The sequence below is a fragment of the Coffea eugenioides genome, chromosome 1, assembly GCF_003713205.1.
Source record: "Coffea eugenioides isolate CCC68of chromosome 1, Ceug_1.0, whole genome shotgun sequence".
Lineage (NCBI taxonomy): Eukaryota > Viridiplantae > Streptophyta > Magnoliopsida > Gentianales > Rubiaceae > Coffea > Coffea eugenioides.
Genome location: NC_040035.1, coordinates 39,133,384 through 39,152,858, shown reverse-complemented (window position 1 = coordinate 39,152,858; position 19,475 = coordinate 39,133,384). Strand labels below are relative to the sequence as shown.

Here is a 19,475-nt window from a genome sequence, read left to right as displayed (position 1 = left end):
TTAAATTATGAAATAAACTGCATCAAACGGAGCTCAATTTCATGTGTATGTATTTTGTTCTCCGATTTCTGAATTTTACGAAATCAGAGTTATATATCTCTCAGTTTCATCTGTAATAATGGCATCTTTCTTTTTATATTTTGTACAAAAGAAAAATGAAATGAAAGAAAAACAAAATTATTACACTCACTTGTTGATAGGGGTGGCACTGGGGCGGAGGTGGGGCGGGGGACATCTCCCCTAACCCCCGCCCCGCCCCGCTTCCCTCGCGGGCCCTCGTGGAGTTAAAATAATTTTATTATAATTAAATTTGAGCAAATAATCAAGTACTAAAATATCAACACATTACCAAATTATTATTCATTGTAAGTTCACAATTGAAACTCATAAAAATAATTAAACAAAGGTTATTTGAATACAATCTAATATGATTAAACAAATATAACTAAAATAATCAAGTTTTCACTTTTGATACAAATACAATCATTAAATTATTATTGTATTTTTTTTTTCAAAAAAAAGTGTTATTGTATTAAGTGTAGTTAGGAATTTAACATAAATATATTACTAATAAATTTACTATAAATAATTAATAATTTTTATTAATAGACATGTATAATTAGTAATATAATGATAATATCATTATATATATAATTATGGACATATATATATATATATATTTCAAATGGGTGGCGGGGCAGGGGGTGGGGCGGGGGAGTATACCCCCATCCCCGCCCCTTTTCTAAATGGGGGGAAAAAATTCCACCCCGCCCCCGCCTCAATGACCCCCAGCGGGCGCGGGTGCCGGCCCTGTTGCCATCCCTACTTGTTGATTACTTAGAACTTATAATGATGTGGCACTAGTGTGTATGTTAATGTACATTTGAAAAAGGGCGAAATATATTTTACCCCATGTGGTTTGGTAATTTTTCATATAACCCTATCATAGTCAAAAGTTATACATTACCCTCTCATAGTTTGGACTAAAAATGTCAATGTGACAAAAATGATCCTCTACAACGAAGCCCAAGGAAATGTCAAGTATATCTTTGTTTAAAAACTAAAACGGTTGAAGTAATCAAAATATATAGACTTAATATGTATGACACTTTTAACTCCTTATGATTTTATATTTTATTACATAATTCCCTTGTGATTTAGTATTTTATCACATAACTCTATTATAGTTTTCAAAATAAATATATAATCCCCTATGGTTAATTAATAATTTTCAACTTTACAAAGGATATTTTTGATATTTTAGTTGACTCCATTATGGAATGCAAATTCCGTGACTTTAACACTTTAGTCCAAATTATAAAGGAGTTTTGTAGAGCTTTTAAAACTATCATGGGGTTATATCAAAAATCACTAAACCACAAGGGGTAAAGTGTATTTTATCCTTTGAAAAATATAGGTCTGCAAACGCTCTATTTATGTTTGCCGGAAACCATTTTATTACTAGCTTGATTTAGTTGGATATTGCGACTGTATGAACGGACAGAAAGCTAGCAAGGCAAAGAAGGAGGGAGCCCATGGCTATAAATTGCTCCAACCAGTCCACTCATTATCTTTCCAAGCATAGCACTGTATGAACGCACAGTCATTAAGATGTTCAACCAGGGTACTTTTAAGTCTCTTAACAAATTTAATTTAGTTGGAATTGTTCAACTAGAATGTGTAAATGGAATCTTCCAATCTCCACCTTCCCGGTTCCTGATTACCGCTTTTTACAGCAAAATTGGAAACCAGTCTGGAAATCAAAAAAGACAAGGACGGAAAGCAAACACGGACTTCTGCGTGTGGGTCCCGCTTAAGTGTGTGTGTGTGTGTTTCATTCCGTTTCGGAAAAAAAGAAAGCAAACACGGACGACATATACATGATTTGACTAACTTTGACATGCTTTTTCTTGGCTCTCTTGAACTGGGATTTGGGGCAGGGACGGTCATCAGTATGACCGTCCCTGCACGGTTAAAAATTTGTGCGGCTGAAAATTGGCCCTCAAAATTTTGTGCGGCTGAAATAACACCATGTAACTCGAAATTCGCGTCAAGTGTGGGGCCCACCACTATCTGTTGTGAAAATACATCCTGTGAAAAAAAAGTTACGCGCAGTTGAACCAATGTTACGCGCAGTTGAAATGAGCTAAAATTGGCAGGGACGGTTGCAGGTGCAACCGTCCCTGCCCCGAGTCCAACTGAACTGTGACATGCTTTTCAAAGGTGAAATAGTACAAGGGATAGCGAATTAAAATAACCTTCAACGTGTTGAATCCCGTGTTTTAATATTGTAGTTACTTTATATGGTGCAACTTTACAGCCAAAAAGCTGCTTTGTGTGCAATAACGTGTATTTATATATGCTACCTTTTTCAACTTTTTGGATTAGAAAAAAAGGGTTGTGCTGCTTTATATAGAACTTCGAATGATGCAGGATTGTCAGCAAAAATGGATCCAAGTCCAGTATTGGATATCGTGAAGAATACCTTCACGGAAGCGAAGAGTTCCAAGTTCACCAATGGCAAAAATAGGTCTGTACAAATAACTCACTCAGTGTTTCCGCTTATCAAAGAAGCAGGTGGCAAGGCTCATGCTGTAATCAGCATTGATCCTGTCAGGCAAGAGCCTCTTCCTTGCAGAAAATGGCCTATCTGCAGGATCCCATTGCACGTTCGCGAAGATAACGAGAAAGCTTATGCTCCCAGATTAGTCTCCATTGGCCCACTTCATCACAAGAGGCCTGGTTTAGAGTTTATGCAAGCTCAAAAGTTGAGACTTTTTGATTCCCTTTTGGAAAGAGGCAGACATCATGGTATTTATGTACTCAATGTTCTCAGTGATGCTATGAAAGAATTGGAAGCAGAAACAAGAGAATGCTATGCAGAGGACTTAACACACATTTACAGTGATAGCTTCACAAAAATGATGCTAGTTGATGGTTGCTTTGTGATAGAGCTCTTGCGCCTCGGTGGAAAAAGTTACCAGGTATAGTCTTAATATCTCCTGGTGTTTTAGGTTCAAGTTTTCACACTGTTGTTCTTTTCCAAGTGGGTTTATATGAAGACAAAAATTTCTTGAACAGGGAAAGCTGGCAGATGATCCCATCTTTGCTACTCGTTGGATGCCATCCAATCTTGGTCTTGATCTCCTGCTGATTGAAAATCAACTTCCTCTATTTGTACTCCAAAGGCTTTTTGATCTTACCAGGTTGGGTGATGAAAAAGATTCTCTCAACAAGCTCGCTCTCCAATTTTTCGAGTCTCTCAGGCCAGGGAAAGATGCCATTACCAGCGAAACAACTGATCATGCAGACAGGAAATACACACATTTACTTGCTCTCTTTCATGCTAGCTTTGCTCCAACTGAAACTTACTGTTCTACTACCCAAGCAAGAAGGTCCTGTACGTATAATACATATAGTGGGAAAGGCTGGATCTACAGCGCTAAATCACTCAGCCTTTGTGGGCTGACATTCAAGAAAAAGTCCGGTAACATGTTAGATTTGGAATTCGAGGACAGAGTGCTGAAGATTTCCCAATTGTTCATTGATGATAACACAGGCATTGTGTTGAGAAATTTGATGGCTCATGAGCAGGGTGATAGAGGTTCTGCACCATATTTTACGTCCCTAGTAGTTTTCCTCGGCAATCTGCTGTGCTCAAGAGATGATGCTAGAGTTCTGATGAAAGCAGGGATCATCAGACAACCAGAGAATGATGAAGAAGAAGTAGTGAATTTTTTCAACAGCCTTGTTAAGCAACTTGTGTTTGACATGGACAGATGCTACCTTCATGAGCTAATTGAAGATGTCAATATTAGCAGTCAATCAGTCTGGGCAAAACTCAGACTACGTTGCCGGCCCATCTTACCTCACCTCAGAATCATAGAGATTGCCTTGTTTACTGTCTCCTTGGCACAAACATTTTTCCTCATCAGAAGCTCATAGCTTCTTCCACGTTGAAGGCTGATTTTTTTTTTTCTTTTGGTTGGATGTAACATAGTTCCTATCATGTTCTCCAAAGAAAACATTTCTTAATAAACAGAACGTCTTCCTCATAATTTTCCAGTGTTTTGGCTGGACTGAGAGAAATAATTTTGGTTGAATTACTAGTTACCCTTATGGTTTCACATTTTCCTGGTGAGCACCTTATTGTTCAATAATATTCACTTATACCTCCTTGTTATACTAAGCATTTGAGCAAAGGCATAGGTGGTATTTCAGGTGAATATTTTTAGACCGAATAAGGAATAAACCTATTGATCAATCCATAAGTCGGTGATTCTACCGGTAAAATTTCAAAAAAAAAAATGAAAAAAAAAACACCGTTCAATTGTCAATTGAACCCCTAATTCAGACATTATTATAAGTTAAATATATTATTTATTATAGGGTAAATTACATATAACCTCCGTGTGATTTCATCTATTGTTACATGATTTCCCTAACGTTTCAAAATATCCAACTCACCTCCTATAATTTTATGTAAAGTGAAAAATTAACGAAAAATAACTTATGTAACATCGTTAGTTGAAATACCAATAGTACTCTTACTTAAATACTAAATTAATTGACTACTTAACCACCTTGTATAAAAGTATTGAAAGATTACGTTGATAAATGTAAAAGCCACGAGGGAGTAAAGTGGATACTTATATAAATTATAAGGGGGTTATATGGATATTAAGATTTTATTACACGCGTCTTTAAAGTGCATTTGGTATAAACGCCGTGACTAATTCATTTTTCAATTTATATAAAATCACAAGAAGGTTATGTGATTATTTTAAAACTTTAGGTAAATTATCCAGCATTGTGTAAATTCACATGGGGATGACAAGCAATTTAACCTTTATTATATTATATAATCACTGAATCAACCGATCAACCCACCCATTAAAACCATTGTTGACCCGTCGACCAATCACCCCATTGGATTAGTGTCCAGACTGAATTTTATAATCATAAAAGACAGAGGTACTTTCTGTCTATTTTTCACCTTAAAAAAAAAAAAGAAAGGGCTTCAAATACTCCGTCCATAGTATAGCTTGTCCCCTCTGTTCCATGGTGTCATTTTTTGCCATCTGTTTCTTTCCTCTCCAAAAGGTGCTTTTTTTTTCTCCAAACGATAGCAGAACTTATATTGCAGATAAAATGAACTTACAAAGTTGGAGCAACTGCTCCTACATCATTTCTGGCTAGACTACTGAGCCAAAGAGGGAAAGATTGTTCCCAACTCACTTCACTAACCAAGTTTAAGGCAAACTTTGCCAATGGTGACTAAAATAGTTACCTTCCCTGCCAATAAAGGAAAAATAACATTTCCGGAACTCTTGCTTAAGCTTTTGGATGTCTTCGACTATCGTTCCAATCACTGGATCCCCAGTGCAGTCTTCTTCAATCCTTGCTACAGCCACATTGCAGTCTGATTGTATCCAGATGTTTCTCCAACCTTTTGGCCTTTAACAGTGCAGTTCTAATCGCGGTTGCTTCCTCTATTACTGGTTCAGTACACTTTTTTGCCAGCCCAAGCACACACTAACTTACCACTGTCATCCCTAGCCACAATTCCCCATCCTGCCACTTCCTTTGGTTGAGGGCTGCATCTGTATTTATCTTTATCACCCTCCTTTCAGGTGTTGTTCCTCTGATTCCAGCTCCTTGCTTGCTTTCTTCTTCATCTTGTTCGTGATCCTCCCCCCTTTGTGCCATCCTATACTCCTGCCATTCATATGTTGCCTTTTGTGCTGTCAAGCCTGACATTTCCTTACCTTTTTAAATTGCATTTGATTCCTGGATTTCCATATCTGCCACAGGATATTTACAGTTAATGCACTATGTTCCTCCCCATCCTCTCTTTCCTTTGCCTCCATCAAAGTGGTCCACCATAACCAGAAATTCTGCCTAAAGGAAAGAAAACCATCCCACTTAATTGGTGCAGCCTTCCATATCCATTCAGCATGTTGGCAGAAAAACATCATGTGCTCCAAAGTTTCTGTTGCCTCCCCACAGCATGGACATTTATCCTCCCCTTTCCTTGTTCTGCTTCTACTGATTTCATTGACAGGCAAGACTCTATGTAGACATTGAGGTATTTTAGCTGGAATCTTTTCCTTTGTTTCTTTATTTCATTTTCAGGAACAATTTCTCTCCATGCACATGCGTGAAAAAACACTTCTGCAAAAGTTTCTAAAACTTCAGTCTCGTTGATTATGTATTCACTCCCTTAATCATTCTTTTTCAGCAAATAAAACCCATTAGGCTTGAACCCTCTCTTTTGATGTTACATTTCATTATTGCCCCGTAAGCCTCATATTATTTCGTTCAACAAAAAGTTGACCGATTTCAGATTTTTCTTTTCCATTTTCTTAAGGGAATTTTTTAGGGATTACAAATTTATAGCAGTGATTCCAAAAAGAGATTTTTTTTTTAATTCTTGTCTAGCTGTTAATGATAAACTAAAGGAAAGCAGTTTGAAGCAAATGTCATGGATAACTGCTCCATACTTTGGATTAAAGTTTCAAAGTGATAAATGTTATCCTAAATTTATGAGATGGTAATACGAAAAAGGATGAACTACAAGAGGCTTAAGTATGATTTACCCAAAAAAGAAAAATTATGGTCCTCAGGAATGATAATGTCAGCAAATATCAGCCAGAACTATTTTTTTCAAGCAAAGTCCATCAATCGGAAAATTGGTTCAAGCTTTGAAATATCAGCAGATTCTTTTAGTATGCTTAATGTTATCTTTCTAATACATTGGGTAGCTCTTTATGATCGTATAATCCTTCCTATTACATCAAGAATCATGGGGAAACATGTTCATTTCTCGACAAGGAAAAGAATGGGAGGTGGAATGCTCCTGTCCCTTTTCTCCATGATAGCGACAGCAATTGTGGAGGGTAAATGACGTAGTCTGGCTATAAGTGAAGGATATTCAGATGATCCAGAAGCAGTGTTGGACATGCCAGCACTTTGGCTTCTTCCACAATATTTCCTGCTCGGCTTCTGTGAAGCTTTGAGTGTAGCTGTACAAAATGAGTTCTACTATTCTGAGCTTCCCAGAAGCATTTCAAGTGTGGCTTCCACTTTGTTCACACTTGGGATGTCTGTGGCAAGTTTGGTTGCATGTTTTCTTATGAACACCATTGATGAATTCGCAAAACGAGGAGGAAACGAAAGTTGGATTTCAATCAATGTCAATAAAGGTCATTATGATTATTACTACTGCAGTCTCGCTGGCTTAAGTATGCTTAACGTGATTTATTTCCTCATTTGCTGTAAGGCCAATGGTCCAAGCAAAGAAGATAACTAAAAGATGACTCTTCATGTACAGGATGAACAGAATTGATGGTGTTTCACTACTGTAGTATTAGGTTCATAAACCTGCAGATGGCTGTAAATCAGAAGATGAATTGATCTGGATGTTTTCATCAAGTTTACAAAAGCTATATTGATGTTAAAATGACAAAACAATTGTTGCTGTATGAGAAGAAGGATGAAAGAATTCATTGTACATGCACATAAACTAGCACTTCATATTTTACCGCAAAAGTGGTGTGGTAAATTGTTTAAATCTAGCTCAGCTGGTAGAACATCAACCCTGTTGCAATGGAAGTATGGCTGGGAGTTGTACTTGAACTGTTGAACCAGCACAGAAAGACAAAATTGAAAATATCAAATGTGTAGAGTTCATATTATTTTATCTGGTGGATGTTGAGAACCATCAATTGCAAAAGCAAATAAAAAATTCTACGGACAACTCAGCTAGGTTCAAAAGAATGTCAAAGAGTAACATACAAAAGTTCAAAACTTAAAAATAAGTTCGCTCCTCTACATAATCAATTTTTCATAGACTGGTTCTGTCTAGTTGCCTACCGTCAAACATTTTAGATCCAGTCCCTTTTTATTCTCAATCCTGATGTGTATATCAGGAAATAGAAGGGAAGATGTTTGCTAAATTTCTTTCCTTCTTTTGCTGTTTTTGACAATCTCAGCTGATCGGTAATGCAAATTAGTGTTTATTCTTTTCCTTCATTTATTCCTTCATTGATACATGTCTCAGATATGGCCTATAGAAGGCCTAAAATGTGCCGCTTCTTAGAAAAACAGTAACACACAAGTATAACATGTTTAAATTGTACTGCTACCTCATAGGTACAGACTAGTAGCATCTCAAATCCAGATAAACAGAAGTGATGTAGCTTCAATATTTTATAGTTGAGAGAATCAGTTCACCTTCTTGCCTCAAAATGGAAACGAAAAGGAAAAAAAAACCAAAATGAAAAAATGAACATAGCAAAAGGGTGCATATACAGTAGAACTATGTAAAATCCATAACACATTATTGACTGCTAGGTGTTGAAAAGACGGCCGAAATTCTGAACCAAAAGAAAATAATTCAAAAGAAACGTGTTTGCTAATTTCCTTCCTCCTAGATTTTTAATTTTAATAAATCAAGTGGACACTATTTTATGGTATTAGACCATTGGCAGTGACCTTTGCTTATATGTCTCCTTCCAACAAATTGACGTGATTTCTATGTTAATCTTTCTCTAGTCTTTCTTAATCATTCAATTCCTTTCATATAGTCAGTACTACTAATATAATAATGTTTTCAGTCGTTGAAAGTCCATTTGGGTGGCAGAAATTGCCTGATATAGTTTGTCTTGTTGATTTTGTTCACATTTTGCTGATATTGAATCATCATTCCACTGAGCTTTTCACTCTGAAAACAGAAGGGTTGACCAAACAAGTTTGGCATTTTGAATTCTTGTATTGCTGCACGGAAATCTCTGATGGCCTTCTCCTCCACTTGTGTTGATTCGATCTTACTCAATCTGGAGATTTTTTTTGCTAAAATGGATGTTCAGGAGTTGCTGGATAACAATGCAGAAATCGATGCATTCGAGCAGCTATTGCAGATAGAAGATAATTTGGAAGTCCTGAAGCTGGAGTTGAGACTTGTCAGAACATTTTTTATCTGTGCCAGAATATTATGGAGCAATCCAGAACCTGCAGAGAAGATTATTGATCGTGAGGTACGTCTGGGATCTTTCTTGTTTAGCCTCCAAGATTCTGTTCAAAAAAATGCTATGGAGTCGCACTCTCTTTCCCTTAGACTGGAAGAGGATGCATTCTCATTACTTAGTGATGCCCTTAAGTTGGTCCAGGATTGTCAAAATAACATCTATTCTTTTAAACAAGATTTTGACAAATTCTACATCACTTTGTTGGGTTGCTTATCGCAATCCAGCTCGGCTGCTTTAAGAGATCATGAACTCATGGAATTTATGGATTCCCTGTTAGAGAATCTAGTCAATATTCTCTTACAGGATGATTGTTATGGAGATGTGCAGCTACTAATTCATGCTCTTCAAGAAAAGATAAAGTTCTTGAAAAGTTTTATTGTCTTTGCCATTTATCGAGGGGTTGAGGAAAGGCAGTTGGCAGATGTCTTGGCTCACTCTCAAGTTGTAGCTGTCAATGCAGCATACCTCTCTTGCCTGTGTTGGTTTGACAAGGATGAAGAAGAAGTCCATGATAAAGTGAAGTTGAAGATTTCTGACCTCTTGGATGGGATCAAGCCCATTGATCCCAGAGCCCATGAGATTTATATCCAAGTCCTGACTGCTCCAGGATTATCAGGATCACCGCCCACTCTGAATTTGGTGACAATCAGCAGTGTATTGGGGGACTTTGTTGATTCTCTCCTGGGAAATATTTGGGACCTACTACACTGCGGTAGGAGTTTTATGGTTTCCATGAAGATACTTTATGAGGGACTACGATTCTTGAGAACCATTCTCAAGAATCAGCAGGTGAAGTTCGATGAGTTGGATGAACAAATGATCGATCTTATCGTAGTTGTTGTCAATGAGGCAGGGATTATAATTTGCTCTCTTTTTCCAAACCACATAGCCAAGGGAATGGATCTGGCAGTCACTGAATTTTTGGAAAAGATCAAACTTGTTAAGGCAGACTTAGCCCCCATCTATCCTAGAACATCAATATTCAGCTTTCCAAGTACCAGAGAACTGGACTTCATTGATCTTCTCCTAGAGAATCTAAAGGGACTGGCAAACAATATAGTCTATTCAGTTTCTCTTACAAAGGATAGAGTTCAAGAAGTGGAAGAAGATCTTGAATTCTTAAAATCTCGCTTTGAGAATGTTGCGAAGTATTACAACCAGCATGAAAAGCCCCAAGTTCTTTGGAGTAGCATTATAGAAGTGACAATCAGGGCAGAGTTTGTCATACATTCCTTGAGAGGAGGAGATCTATCTGATTCTTGTTGCATTCCTTTTAACACCATCGCAGAAGATATTAAGCTTATCAAGGCTGAGGTCTTAGAGATTGATGACCAAGAACAAGGCTTCATATCCAAGAAAGCTGTCAAGATTTCGAGTTCTGTGCCATCAGAAAGTGGTATCTCAAAAACAAATGAAGTTATGGTAGCTCTCTCTGATCAGATAGAGATAGTGACCACTTTACTTGTAAGAGGATCAAAGAAATTGGAAATTGTTTCCATTCTGGGTATGCCTGGACTGGGTAAGACAACTTTAGCCAAGAAACTTTACAATGATCCTTCTGTCAGATGCCATTTTCATACTTTTGCTTGGTCTACGGTTTCTCAAGTATATAACGGAAAAAATTTGTTACTTGAGATTTTGGTTTGTATTGTTCCTAAGCTTTCTGAACAATATGCTAAAATGAAAGAAGTTGATTTGGTTGAAGAACTCTACAAGCGTTTGAAGAGAAATAGGTATCTCATAATTTTGGATGATTTGTGGGATGGTGAAGCTTGGACACTCATGGAAAAATCATTTCCTGATGATGCTAATGGTAGTAGAATTCTCTTAACAAGTAGAAATCACAAGGTGGCTCTGCATGTTGGACCTACTAATAAACTTCACCATCTTCGCTCACTCACTGATGAAGAGAGCTGGGAATTGTTACGAAAGAAGGTATTTCATAATGAGGAGTGTCCTCCAGCACTACATGAGCTTGGAGTGCAAATAGCGAAAAACTGTAAGGGGCTACCTCTTATAGTTATCATCATAGCTGGAATTCTTGCAACGAGAGAGCCTGATGGCTGGGAAGAAGTTGCTCAAAGGTTGAGCTCCTACACTGTTTTGGGCACAGAAGAGTGCAGGGATATACTAGAGCTGAGCTATAGAAATTTGCCTGATTATCTGCAGCGATGCCTTCTTTACTTCGGAGCATTTAAAGAAGACCAAGAAATTCCAATTTGGAGGTTGAAGTATTTATGGATAGCTGAAGGGTTTGTGCAAGAAACTGAAATGAAGAGTTTAGAGGATGTGGCTGAAGAGTACATGATTGATCTAATTGACAGAAGCTTGGTCATGGTTGCCAAAAGAAGATCCCTAGGCAAGATTAAGACTTGCCATAGTCACGATCTGTTGCATGAGTTTTGTGTCCTAAAAGCTAAAGAAGAAAACTTTTTGCGGTTCTTGCATGGGAATGATGACTCGTGTATCTATGATGTGTCAAGCAATATACATCGTTTGGGCATTCACTCCAAACTAGAGCTGTTCGAGAGGTCGATCCTTTTTTGTCCTCGACTGCGCTGTCTGTTGCTCTCTGCTGATGGCTGCAGGTACCCATTTCAACAGCCAAACATCTCATTTGTCTTGCACATCTTCAAACTCCTCAGGGTGTTGGATTTGGGGCAGTTCAATGAAGGTGATCGTTTTCCAAGTGAAGTAGAATTGCTTGTGGAGTTGCGTTTTTTGGCAATAAAAGGTACCATGCGCTCCATCCCATCATCCATAGCTAACCTTTCTAATTTGGAAACTTTTCTGTTGGATTCAAATGATGCTGCATTGCCCGATACAATATTGAACATGAACAAATTGAGGCATCTTCACACAATTGCTCAGCATACGAGGTTTTCTTTCGAGAAAGTCAATCTTGACAGCTCATCCATTCTTCATAGTTTAGACACCTTGAGCACTGCATGGATTTCTTATGGACAAGGCATTGAAAAGATTGTGAGAAAGTTCCCAAATATCCGTGAACTAAAATGCGAGCTCGATTATGAGGAATTAGCAGCATCTACTGAGAACAGAGGCAGCATTGTGGATTTAAGTTTTCTGAATAGACTGGAGTCCCTCAATATTATTCATGATGACTATGCTACAATATGTAAGATTGAGTATCATTTCCCTTTGAATCTGAAAAAGTTGACTCTTTCTTACTTCCCTTGTGGTACAGTCTCCACACTTGGAAAACTACCCAATCTTGAGGTCCTCAATTTGTCCTATGGACCCCATGATTGGAAAATATGGGAAATGAAAGAAGGGGAATTCCCTAAACTCAAAACCTTGAGAATGGGCGCATTGTGCACATTGAGATGGATAGGATGTGATGATAGCCTTCCCTGTCTTGAGAAGCTAGTGCTCTCGAGATGTGAAAAACTGACAGAGATCCCTTCTTGCTTATGGTATGCTTCCACTCTTGAAGTTATCATGGTGCAGCAGTGTTCAGACTTTCTTACAAGCTTAGTATGCGAGATTGAGGATGAGCAGAGGAGCATGGGGAATGAAGATCTCAAGGTTCACATCATTCCAGAGGAGAAGAGCGGTTCTGAAGCAGAATAAATTTGTACTCATGTCAGATGTAAGTGGTAAAATCATTCCTAGCTTTTGATTCATGAAGAAGATATTTGGCAGGAGTATCTTGCATACTCAAAATTTTGTTAGACAGAAAAATGGAGGAGGAAACAAAAAGAGATTGAGTATCTTCTCTAGATTTTACTCACTGAATCATGAATTTTATTGTGATATTAACGCATGAGATGCTAGAGCTTGTAAATAATTAGTAGGATTTTGTATTTAGAGAAAAGAAGAACTTGCACAATTTTGGGGCTAGATGACCATCTCTGGAATTTGTGGCTAATTTTTTTTCACTGTAAGAGTTATATAAACATATCCGTTTTAGCATCAAACCAATCTGTTAATTTTAAGGATGAATCGATTTCTCCTGAAGCCATGTTTTCATTCTGCAGGAGGGGATACTAGAAAAAGGACCAAATATCCTCCTTTTGGTATTGCATGACTCAGACCATACCAAACTTGTTTGTCTAAATAGCCACTGTTTAAGGAAGAGCACAACATTTCCACAGCTGATCAAGCTGCACATTAGTTTTTCTTAAAATCTCTAAAAATCTCTTCGTTTCACGCAATAGATGACTGTGTTACATGTTATGATATAGGTGATTACTTTTGTAATAACTTGACACTGATCAATATGTTGCTTTTACTTTGGCTTTAAGATACAAAAAAGTCAGTCACGAGGAGCTGAAGACATTGGAAGGAGTTGTTGTTGTCCTGTAACAGTTCAACAGAGGACCTTGGCTCTTAATATTTGGCAAGTTGAGTATTATTGGGAATTAATTCATATCTAACAGTCGAGAGGATGGTTCATTTCCTGGTTTGCCAATCCAGCAACATAAAGAAATAGAAGGCGATCGTTCATCGACAGAGGACAAGAAGAAATCTCCATCTGCAGCAGTTTCTACTCCAGGGTGTCATATTCTTTCTTAAGAAATTATGTCTAGCAAGCCCTTCACCAATGAGCAGATTTCTTGGTCTATCAGAGTGTTTCCTTGATACCTGGTTTTAGTTTTTCATTGCTTGTTTGTCATTTTATTTTCTATTTAATGTTTCACTCTGGTGATTTTCTTTGTTTTTTACTGTTTCTGTTTTGTCTCTCAAAGTAAGAGAAATGTACTCTTGATGTAACTTCATTATGTTTGGTTGGTTGATGAATAAGTTCTCAAAATGTTACAAGGAAGCTGCAACAGAAAACACTTCTACAGGTGACAAAATTGTGCAGTAACGGAATTTCCTTGGTGTTTTCTACCTAAGCCTTCTTGTTTGGCCTGATGGAACTAGGCAGATAATGTTACTTATCCTAGTGTCTTGTCGTGTTTCTCTAACCCTTTGCTTGCAATATTTCTATTGTTTTTTTTCAGACAAGATAAGATGATCCAATATGAGGGTAGGTATTTACTCCTCCCAATCATCAGTGGTTGAATGGACAACGTTAATTAAGTTTCCATTCTTGCCATAATGTTGGCGTCTACAAAACTTTTTGTTGGTGAAGAAGATGACCAAATCCCTTCAGCCTCAAACAATTGAAAAATGCGTAAATTACAAATCTCTTATCGTGTTAAATTGGATATAAATCATGAAAAATTAGATCCTATCCAGACCCTATCCAGACTCATGATTCTTTTATTGGATCTAGGTCTGATTAGGGTTTGAATTTAAAAAATTAAATCCAACCCTACCCAAATATATTAAATCTAGATTGAATTTGGATAAGATCCGATCCATTAACAAACTTACGTCTGGTTAGAGTTTGTTTGGATAGGAGTTTATTTGAGATAATTACTGTAGCATTTTTTGTGATGTGATGTATGTGGGATAAAAAGGTGATTGAAAAAATAAAAGATGATTGGAATTTGTGAAGTAAATTATTTTATTTCAAATCTTGTAAATCCAAACACACCCACTGTGTAAACATATGCAAACTTCAAGGATGGTGATTAAACCATCTTTTAATTTGAAATGTCAAAGTTTTTATGCATCTAATTAACCAGAATTTAGCTACATTTTGTTTTGGTTAATTGTCCAAATATTGGTATTCTTAGATCAAAAGAAAATAATGAAGATTTTTTTGGCCTTCCATGATTAAAGGAATAGATGCCTAAGGGATTCAATTTCTCTACAACCAACAATTACAGTAAGTAATGGTTACAGAGTGCAATTAATGGTAACAAATTGTAGTGTATGTTGGAACTGGAGGGACCGAGGGAGGAGATTTAATTTTGAATACAAATTTTAATGTGTAAAAAAACTATTGTGATTTTGCATTTTATTATTTACATTTTTTTGTATTAGTAATTACATTTGTTGTAATAATGTCTACACATCATGAGATGCGAACTGAAATGCAGTGTCCTAGAATCAGAGGAATCTACTAGTGACAGCATCAAGATTGTGGCAATGGACTCTCTCAGGCAACTAGAATCACTAAAACTGCTTCTCGGTCAGGTGGCTGCACATCATATTGAACTTCTTCTCCCCTCAAATCTTAGACGGTTGACCCTGGTGGACTTTTCTTGGAGTATACTTTCCACCATTGGAAAGCTATCCAGTCTCGAGGTTCTCAAATTAATCAGACAAGCTGATGGTGATGGGGTTAAGGAATGGGACATGGAAGAAGGACTCTTCCCCAATCTCAAAGTCTTGAAACCGAAATCCTTGAATATAGTCTGCTGGAAGGGCTCGGGAGATCATTTTCCCTGTCTTGAGAAATTAGTTTTGGAAGATTGTGTGGAATTAGAAGAACTTCCTTCTTGTTTATGGGAAACATTGACTCTTCAATTGATCAAGGTGCATGGATGTCTATACTCTATTGGAGATTTAGTTCGAGACATCAAGGAACAACAGATGGAGTATGGAAATAAGGATTTAAAATTCCTTATCTCAGGGGAAATTGAGGATACTTCTTCATGGTCCGATTGAGATTTCAAGTTAGGGACAAGGTACTCCGAAAGATCATCCACCATAAGAGTGAATATGTTCCAATGGCTTTGTTCAGAATGATGTGATCTTTTTGCTTTATTGCATATGTATGTTACTAAAAAATTGATTGTGCAAAAGTTGGTGTTCAATCAATATACTATGTGCCAGATGGTTATGACTATAAAGTATCTGTGGAATCCACATTGTGTCATTATGATAGGTAGGTGGCATTATCTAATTTGATACTTGATGATTAGTCTTGTGTCATAAATATTGGACTCGGCATTTGACTGCATTTGATGATTAATTAATCTTGTGTTATTATCCTTTGACTGCAAGTTAAGGGCAAATGAAAAAACTATAAGCCTTGTTTAGCAAGTAAGTTTTTGGCCAAATTTGTTTACTGCAAGTTTCTTAATAACTTTAATTACAGTAACCTTAAAAAAATTTTCAAAAATTTTAAACTCAAAATATTCAAAAATTTATACATTTTAAAAAATTTTTCTACAACTTCTACGATAAATTACAGCAAAGTTTTCGACAAATACCCAAAAAAACTCACTTGTCGAACATTATAGTTTCTAGCAATTGATACCATATGAAAGCAAATGGAGTATACATGTTTTTGTCTCTCATACTGCGCTGTGAGCTAAGTGGAAACGATTGAGACTACAAGGACTAATAAGGAAATGGGCCTATAATCAATTCCAATATGCATCAGAAGATTTTATTTTGCTATTTTTTGTTTCTGCATTACACACTAGGATGGCCAGAAACCTAGAGAAGAGAAACAGATAATCAAATCAAAATCTGAAGTTCCCCACGCAAATTGAAAGAAGTTGCAGACCAAATCAACCACTAGTAGCATTGGTTTCTTCAAAACCATGCAACCATTTATTGAGAGGCAGATATATGCAATCACTTTTCTTACTTTTTCTCGTATTAGAATTTCAATTGGAAAAATTGGGGTTGACTTGACTTAATCAATAATCACTGGGTGGCTGAGAATAAAAAAAAGTTTATTTCTGAGGTACGTAGAAAGCAATCTCAGAGCACACAGAAAACGCACACGGGCTTAATTTCAAACAAAGAATTTCTTGCAATCACTTTCTGAGCCTAAATGCAAAAAATGCAAAAAGAAGACGAACAAAAAGAAGGAAATTATGTGCACCATTTCTTTACTTACTTCACACGTTAAGTTCAGCATGAGTTAATGTTGAACATCTTACCTGATGCAGTAGTTAGTTTTTGGTAATGAGGACATGCAAAAACAAGTAATTCTCGATGCCAAGTTTGGTCTCTCTCTGTCTCTCACACATATAGGACTACAATAAAGAAATATGGGTTAGAAAATCAAAAGCAGCCCATAATAAGTAAAGAATATTTAAGAGAAGTATAAAGATACTTTTATCAAAACATTATCACATTTCCATGTTTTCATGCCATGTTTCCTTAATTTTCAAATTGTATAATGCCTGTGGGGAAATGGTTGTACAAAATATAAGAGAAAGAAAATAATAAATGCACAATATATGTTGTTTAGAGTATCATTTTTATTCTTCTTCACGATTTTCTCGACATTACCAAAAGGTTCTTGGAGTAGCCTCTCTTTATTGCATCCCTCAGGGAAATTGGCATGATTTCAGACGTTAGTCTTCAAATAAAGCACCATTTTTTTATTAGAAAAAAAAAGTAGTAAAAGGATGAATTTGTCTATTTATTAGTTTGACTTTGATTTTTTTACTACTGATTATTAGTTTTAACTGAAAAAAATTAATAGTTATATTTGGGTTTTTAAACTATATGGGGTTATGTGATAAAACACCAAACTATAGGGGAGTAAAGGATAATTTACCCTTTAAATTCCATGTTTTATGTCAAATTTTTTTAATCAAAATGGTTAATTGGCTAACAGCAGTGTACATTAATTGTTACAAGAAAAGTAGGTATTTATTTTATTGATTGAGTGAAAAAAAAAGTACTTATATTTAGTTGAGTTGAAAAAAAAAATACACTTTTGCAAAGTTGAGTGACAAAAAAATATGTCAAGAGGCCTTTTGAGACATCAGAATTTAGAAATTTTGGATTCTAATTACTCTTTTCCAGGTTTTTCAATCCCGTCCCTCCTCTCTTCTGATAGAGAAAATTTTTTTAAAAAAATAGTGACAAAAAATAACAGTTTTAATTGGTTGGATTATCAATATTACTAAAATAAAAATTTTAATGACTAATAACGGAAATCTTTTCATAGTTTAACGGCCATTTGTTACATTTTGCGTAGAAGAACATGGTAATACTATACCTGGCAATTGGGCGGGTTGGGCGGGTTTTGGGCGGATTAATATTGGGTCTTCACTTAATTGGGTTATACCCAACCCGCCCAACTTTAGATTGGGTTGATTTTTGATTGGGTCATATTGGGTTATCTCAAACCCATGACCCAACTATGACCCAACAAAGTATCTGGTTTTGTACCAATAGTGAAACAAAAGAAAAATAGTATGGTTGACCCCAAAATCAACCACGCGGTAGTATTAGTTTCTTGAAATCGATATGACATTTTATCGAGAGGAAGAAGAACGCAGAAAAGTTTTCCCTGCTTCAATTTTTTCAGATCTCAGAGCACTGGCAGAACGATCATGGAAAGCAGAAAACTGTGGATGGACTGCATCATTGTAATCGATTCAACGTCACAGAAACTGCGGTCACTGGTGAGGAGGCGATGTCATTTCAGCAGGGATAATCAAGGCTTGAATGAGCTGATGGTGGAGCTAAGACTGGTGAAAACATTTCTTGTGTGTGCTAGGGAATTGGCATATTTCTGGTTTAGCCTTGGCTATCCTGAAAATTCAAAACTGGGGCTGTTTTATCATCTTCTTCGCCGACTGGAGAATGGATTGCCCCGCATCGACCCAGCTGGCGCAGCCTCTAGTTGTGGAGATACTCTAGAGAATGTTAAGCAAGAAATCAGTGATGCTTATGTTGAGATGTTAAACTCCGTATGGCTACCCGTTTTTCTGTCTGAATACAGATGGCGTCTTTTAGATTACGAGCCTTCGCTGTTTAAAGGGAGAGAATCATATTCCAAACTGCTTGATTGCTTGTTGAAATCCAGTTCTCCTAGGATAGAAGAATTCATGGAATTCCTAGACTCCTTGCTAGAGAATCTTGTGGATATTAGCTTCTTGGGTGAAGCCTGTGATTCCAGATTTGAAACTTTATTCGAACCCTTATTCGAAGCCCTTCAAGAGAAGCTAGTATTCCTTAAAAATTTTGTTCTCTTTGCCAGGATGCAAGGCAAGCTTGATGAAGCACAGAAGGAACTTATGAAGCACTGTGGAGTCGTGGCTTTATGTGCAGCACATCTCTGTTTCGCTTTTCGGTTTTTTAGGGATGATGATGAAGTGATTGGTGGAGTGGAATTAAAGATTTCACTATCAATAGAGAAGATCAAGCCAGTTTATCATGAAGTCCGTTCGGCTTACATTGGCGTCTTGAAATTTCGATCATCATCCCTCACTCTGTCTACCCAAAGGGATATGTTTATAGTGGGGGATTTTGTAGATTCTCTCCTAGGTAATCTTTGGGAGTTACTACAAAATTGTCCTGCTGCTTTTATGGTATCCCTGAAGCATCAAATGCAGATACTCTATGATGGACTGCGATTCTTGAGAAACATTCTCAAGAAGCAGCAAGAGAAGTATGATGGTCTAGATGGAAGAACCAAGGATCTTGTTGGAGCTGTGGTTAATGATGCTGGCGTTGCAATTTTCTCACTGTACCAGAAAGGAATTGAAGAAGTCTTGGCCAAGGAAATAGATGCTACGATATTTTGCTTATTGGACAAAATTGAGCATATCAAGGAAGAAGTTGAGAAAAAGCATCCATTGGCATTAAAGTTTGATGTTTCGACAACCAACA

General features: G+C 36.8%; 2 protein-coding genes across 2 annotated transcripts; both read left to right on the top strand.

The window, feature by feature from the left end:
* The first annotated feature begins 2,447 nt into the window (after nucleotides 1–2,447).
* Nucleotides 2,448–4,058, top strand: LOC113772227 (UPF0481 protein At3g47200-like). Its single transcript, XM_027316821.1, has 2 exons — nucleotides 2,448–2,984; nucleotides 3,082–4,058. Exons 1-2 carry the CDS (start codon nucleotides 2,448–2,450, stop codon nucleotides 3,943–3,945), a joined length of 1,401 nt encoding a protein of 466 aa, XP_027172622.1. The 3' UTR covers nucleotides 3,946–4,058.
* Nucleotides 4,059–8,858: 4,800 nt separating this feature from the next.
* On the top strand, nucleotides 8,859–12,620 carry LOC113772218 (putative late blight resistance protein homolog R1A-3). Its single transcript, XM_027316810.1, has one exon. It carries the CDS (start codon nucleotides 8,859–8,861, stop codon nucleotides 12,618–12,620), a length of 3,762 nt encoding a protein of 1,253 aa, XP_027172611.1.
* The last annotated feature ends 6,855 nt before the right edge of the window (nucleotides 12,621–19,475 follow it).

Bases quoted from the DNA above. Each gene is read 5' to 3' on its own strand.
- LOC113772227 (XM_027316821.1), top strand. From the start codon at position 2,448: ATGGATCCAAGTCCAGTATTGGATATCGTGAAGAATACCTTCACGGAA. The intron at 2,985-3,081 runs GTATAGTCTTAA...TTTCTTGAACAG, and splicing joins TCGGTGGAAAAAGTTACCAG to GGAAAGCTGGCAGATGATCC.
- LOC113772218 (XM_027316810.1), top strand. From the start codon at position 8,859: ATGGATGTTCAGGAGTTGCTGGATAACAATGCAGAAATCGATGCATTC.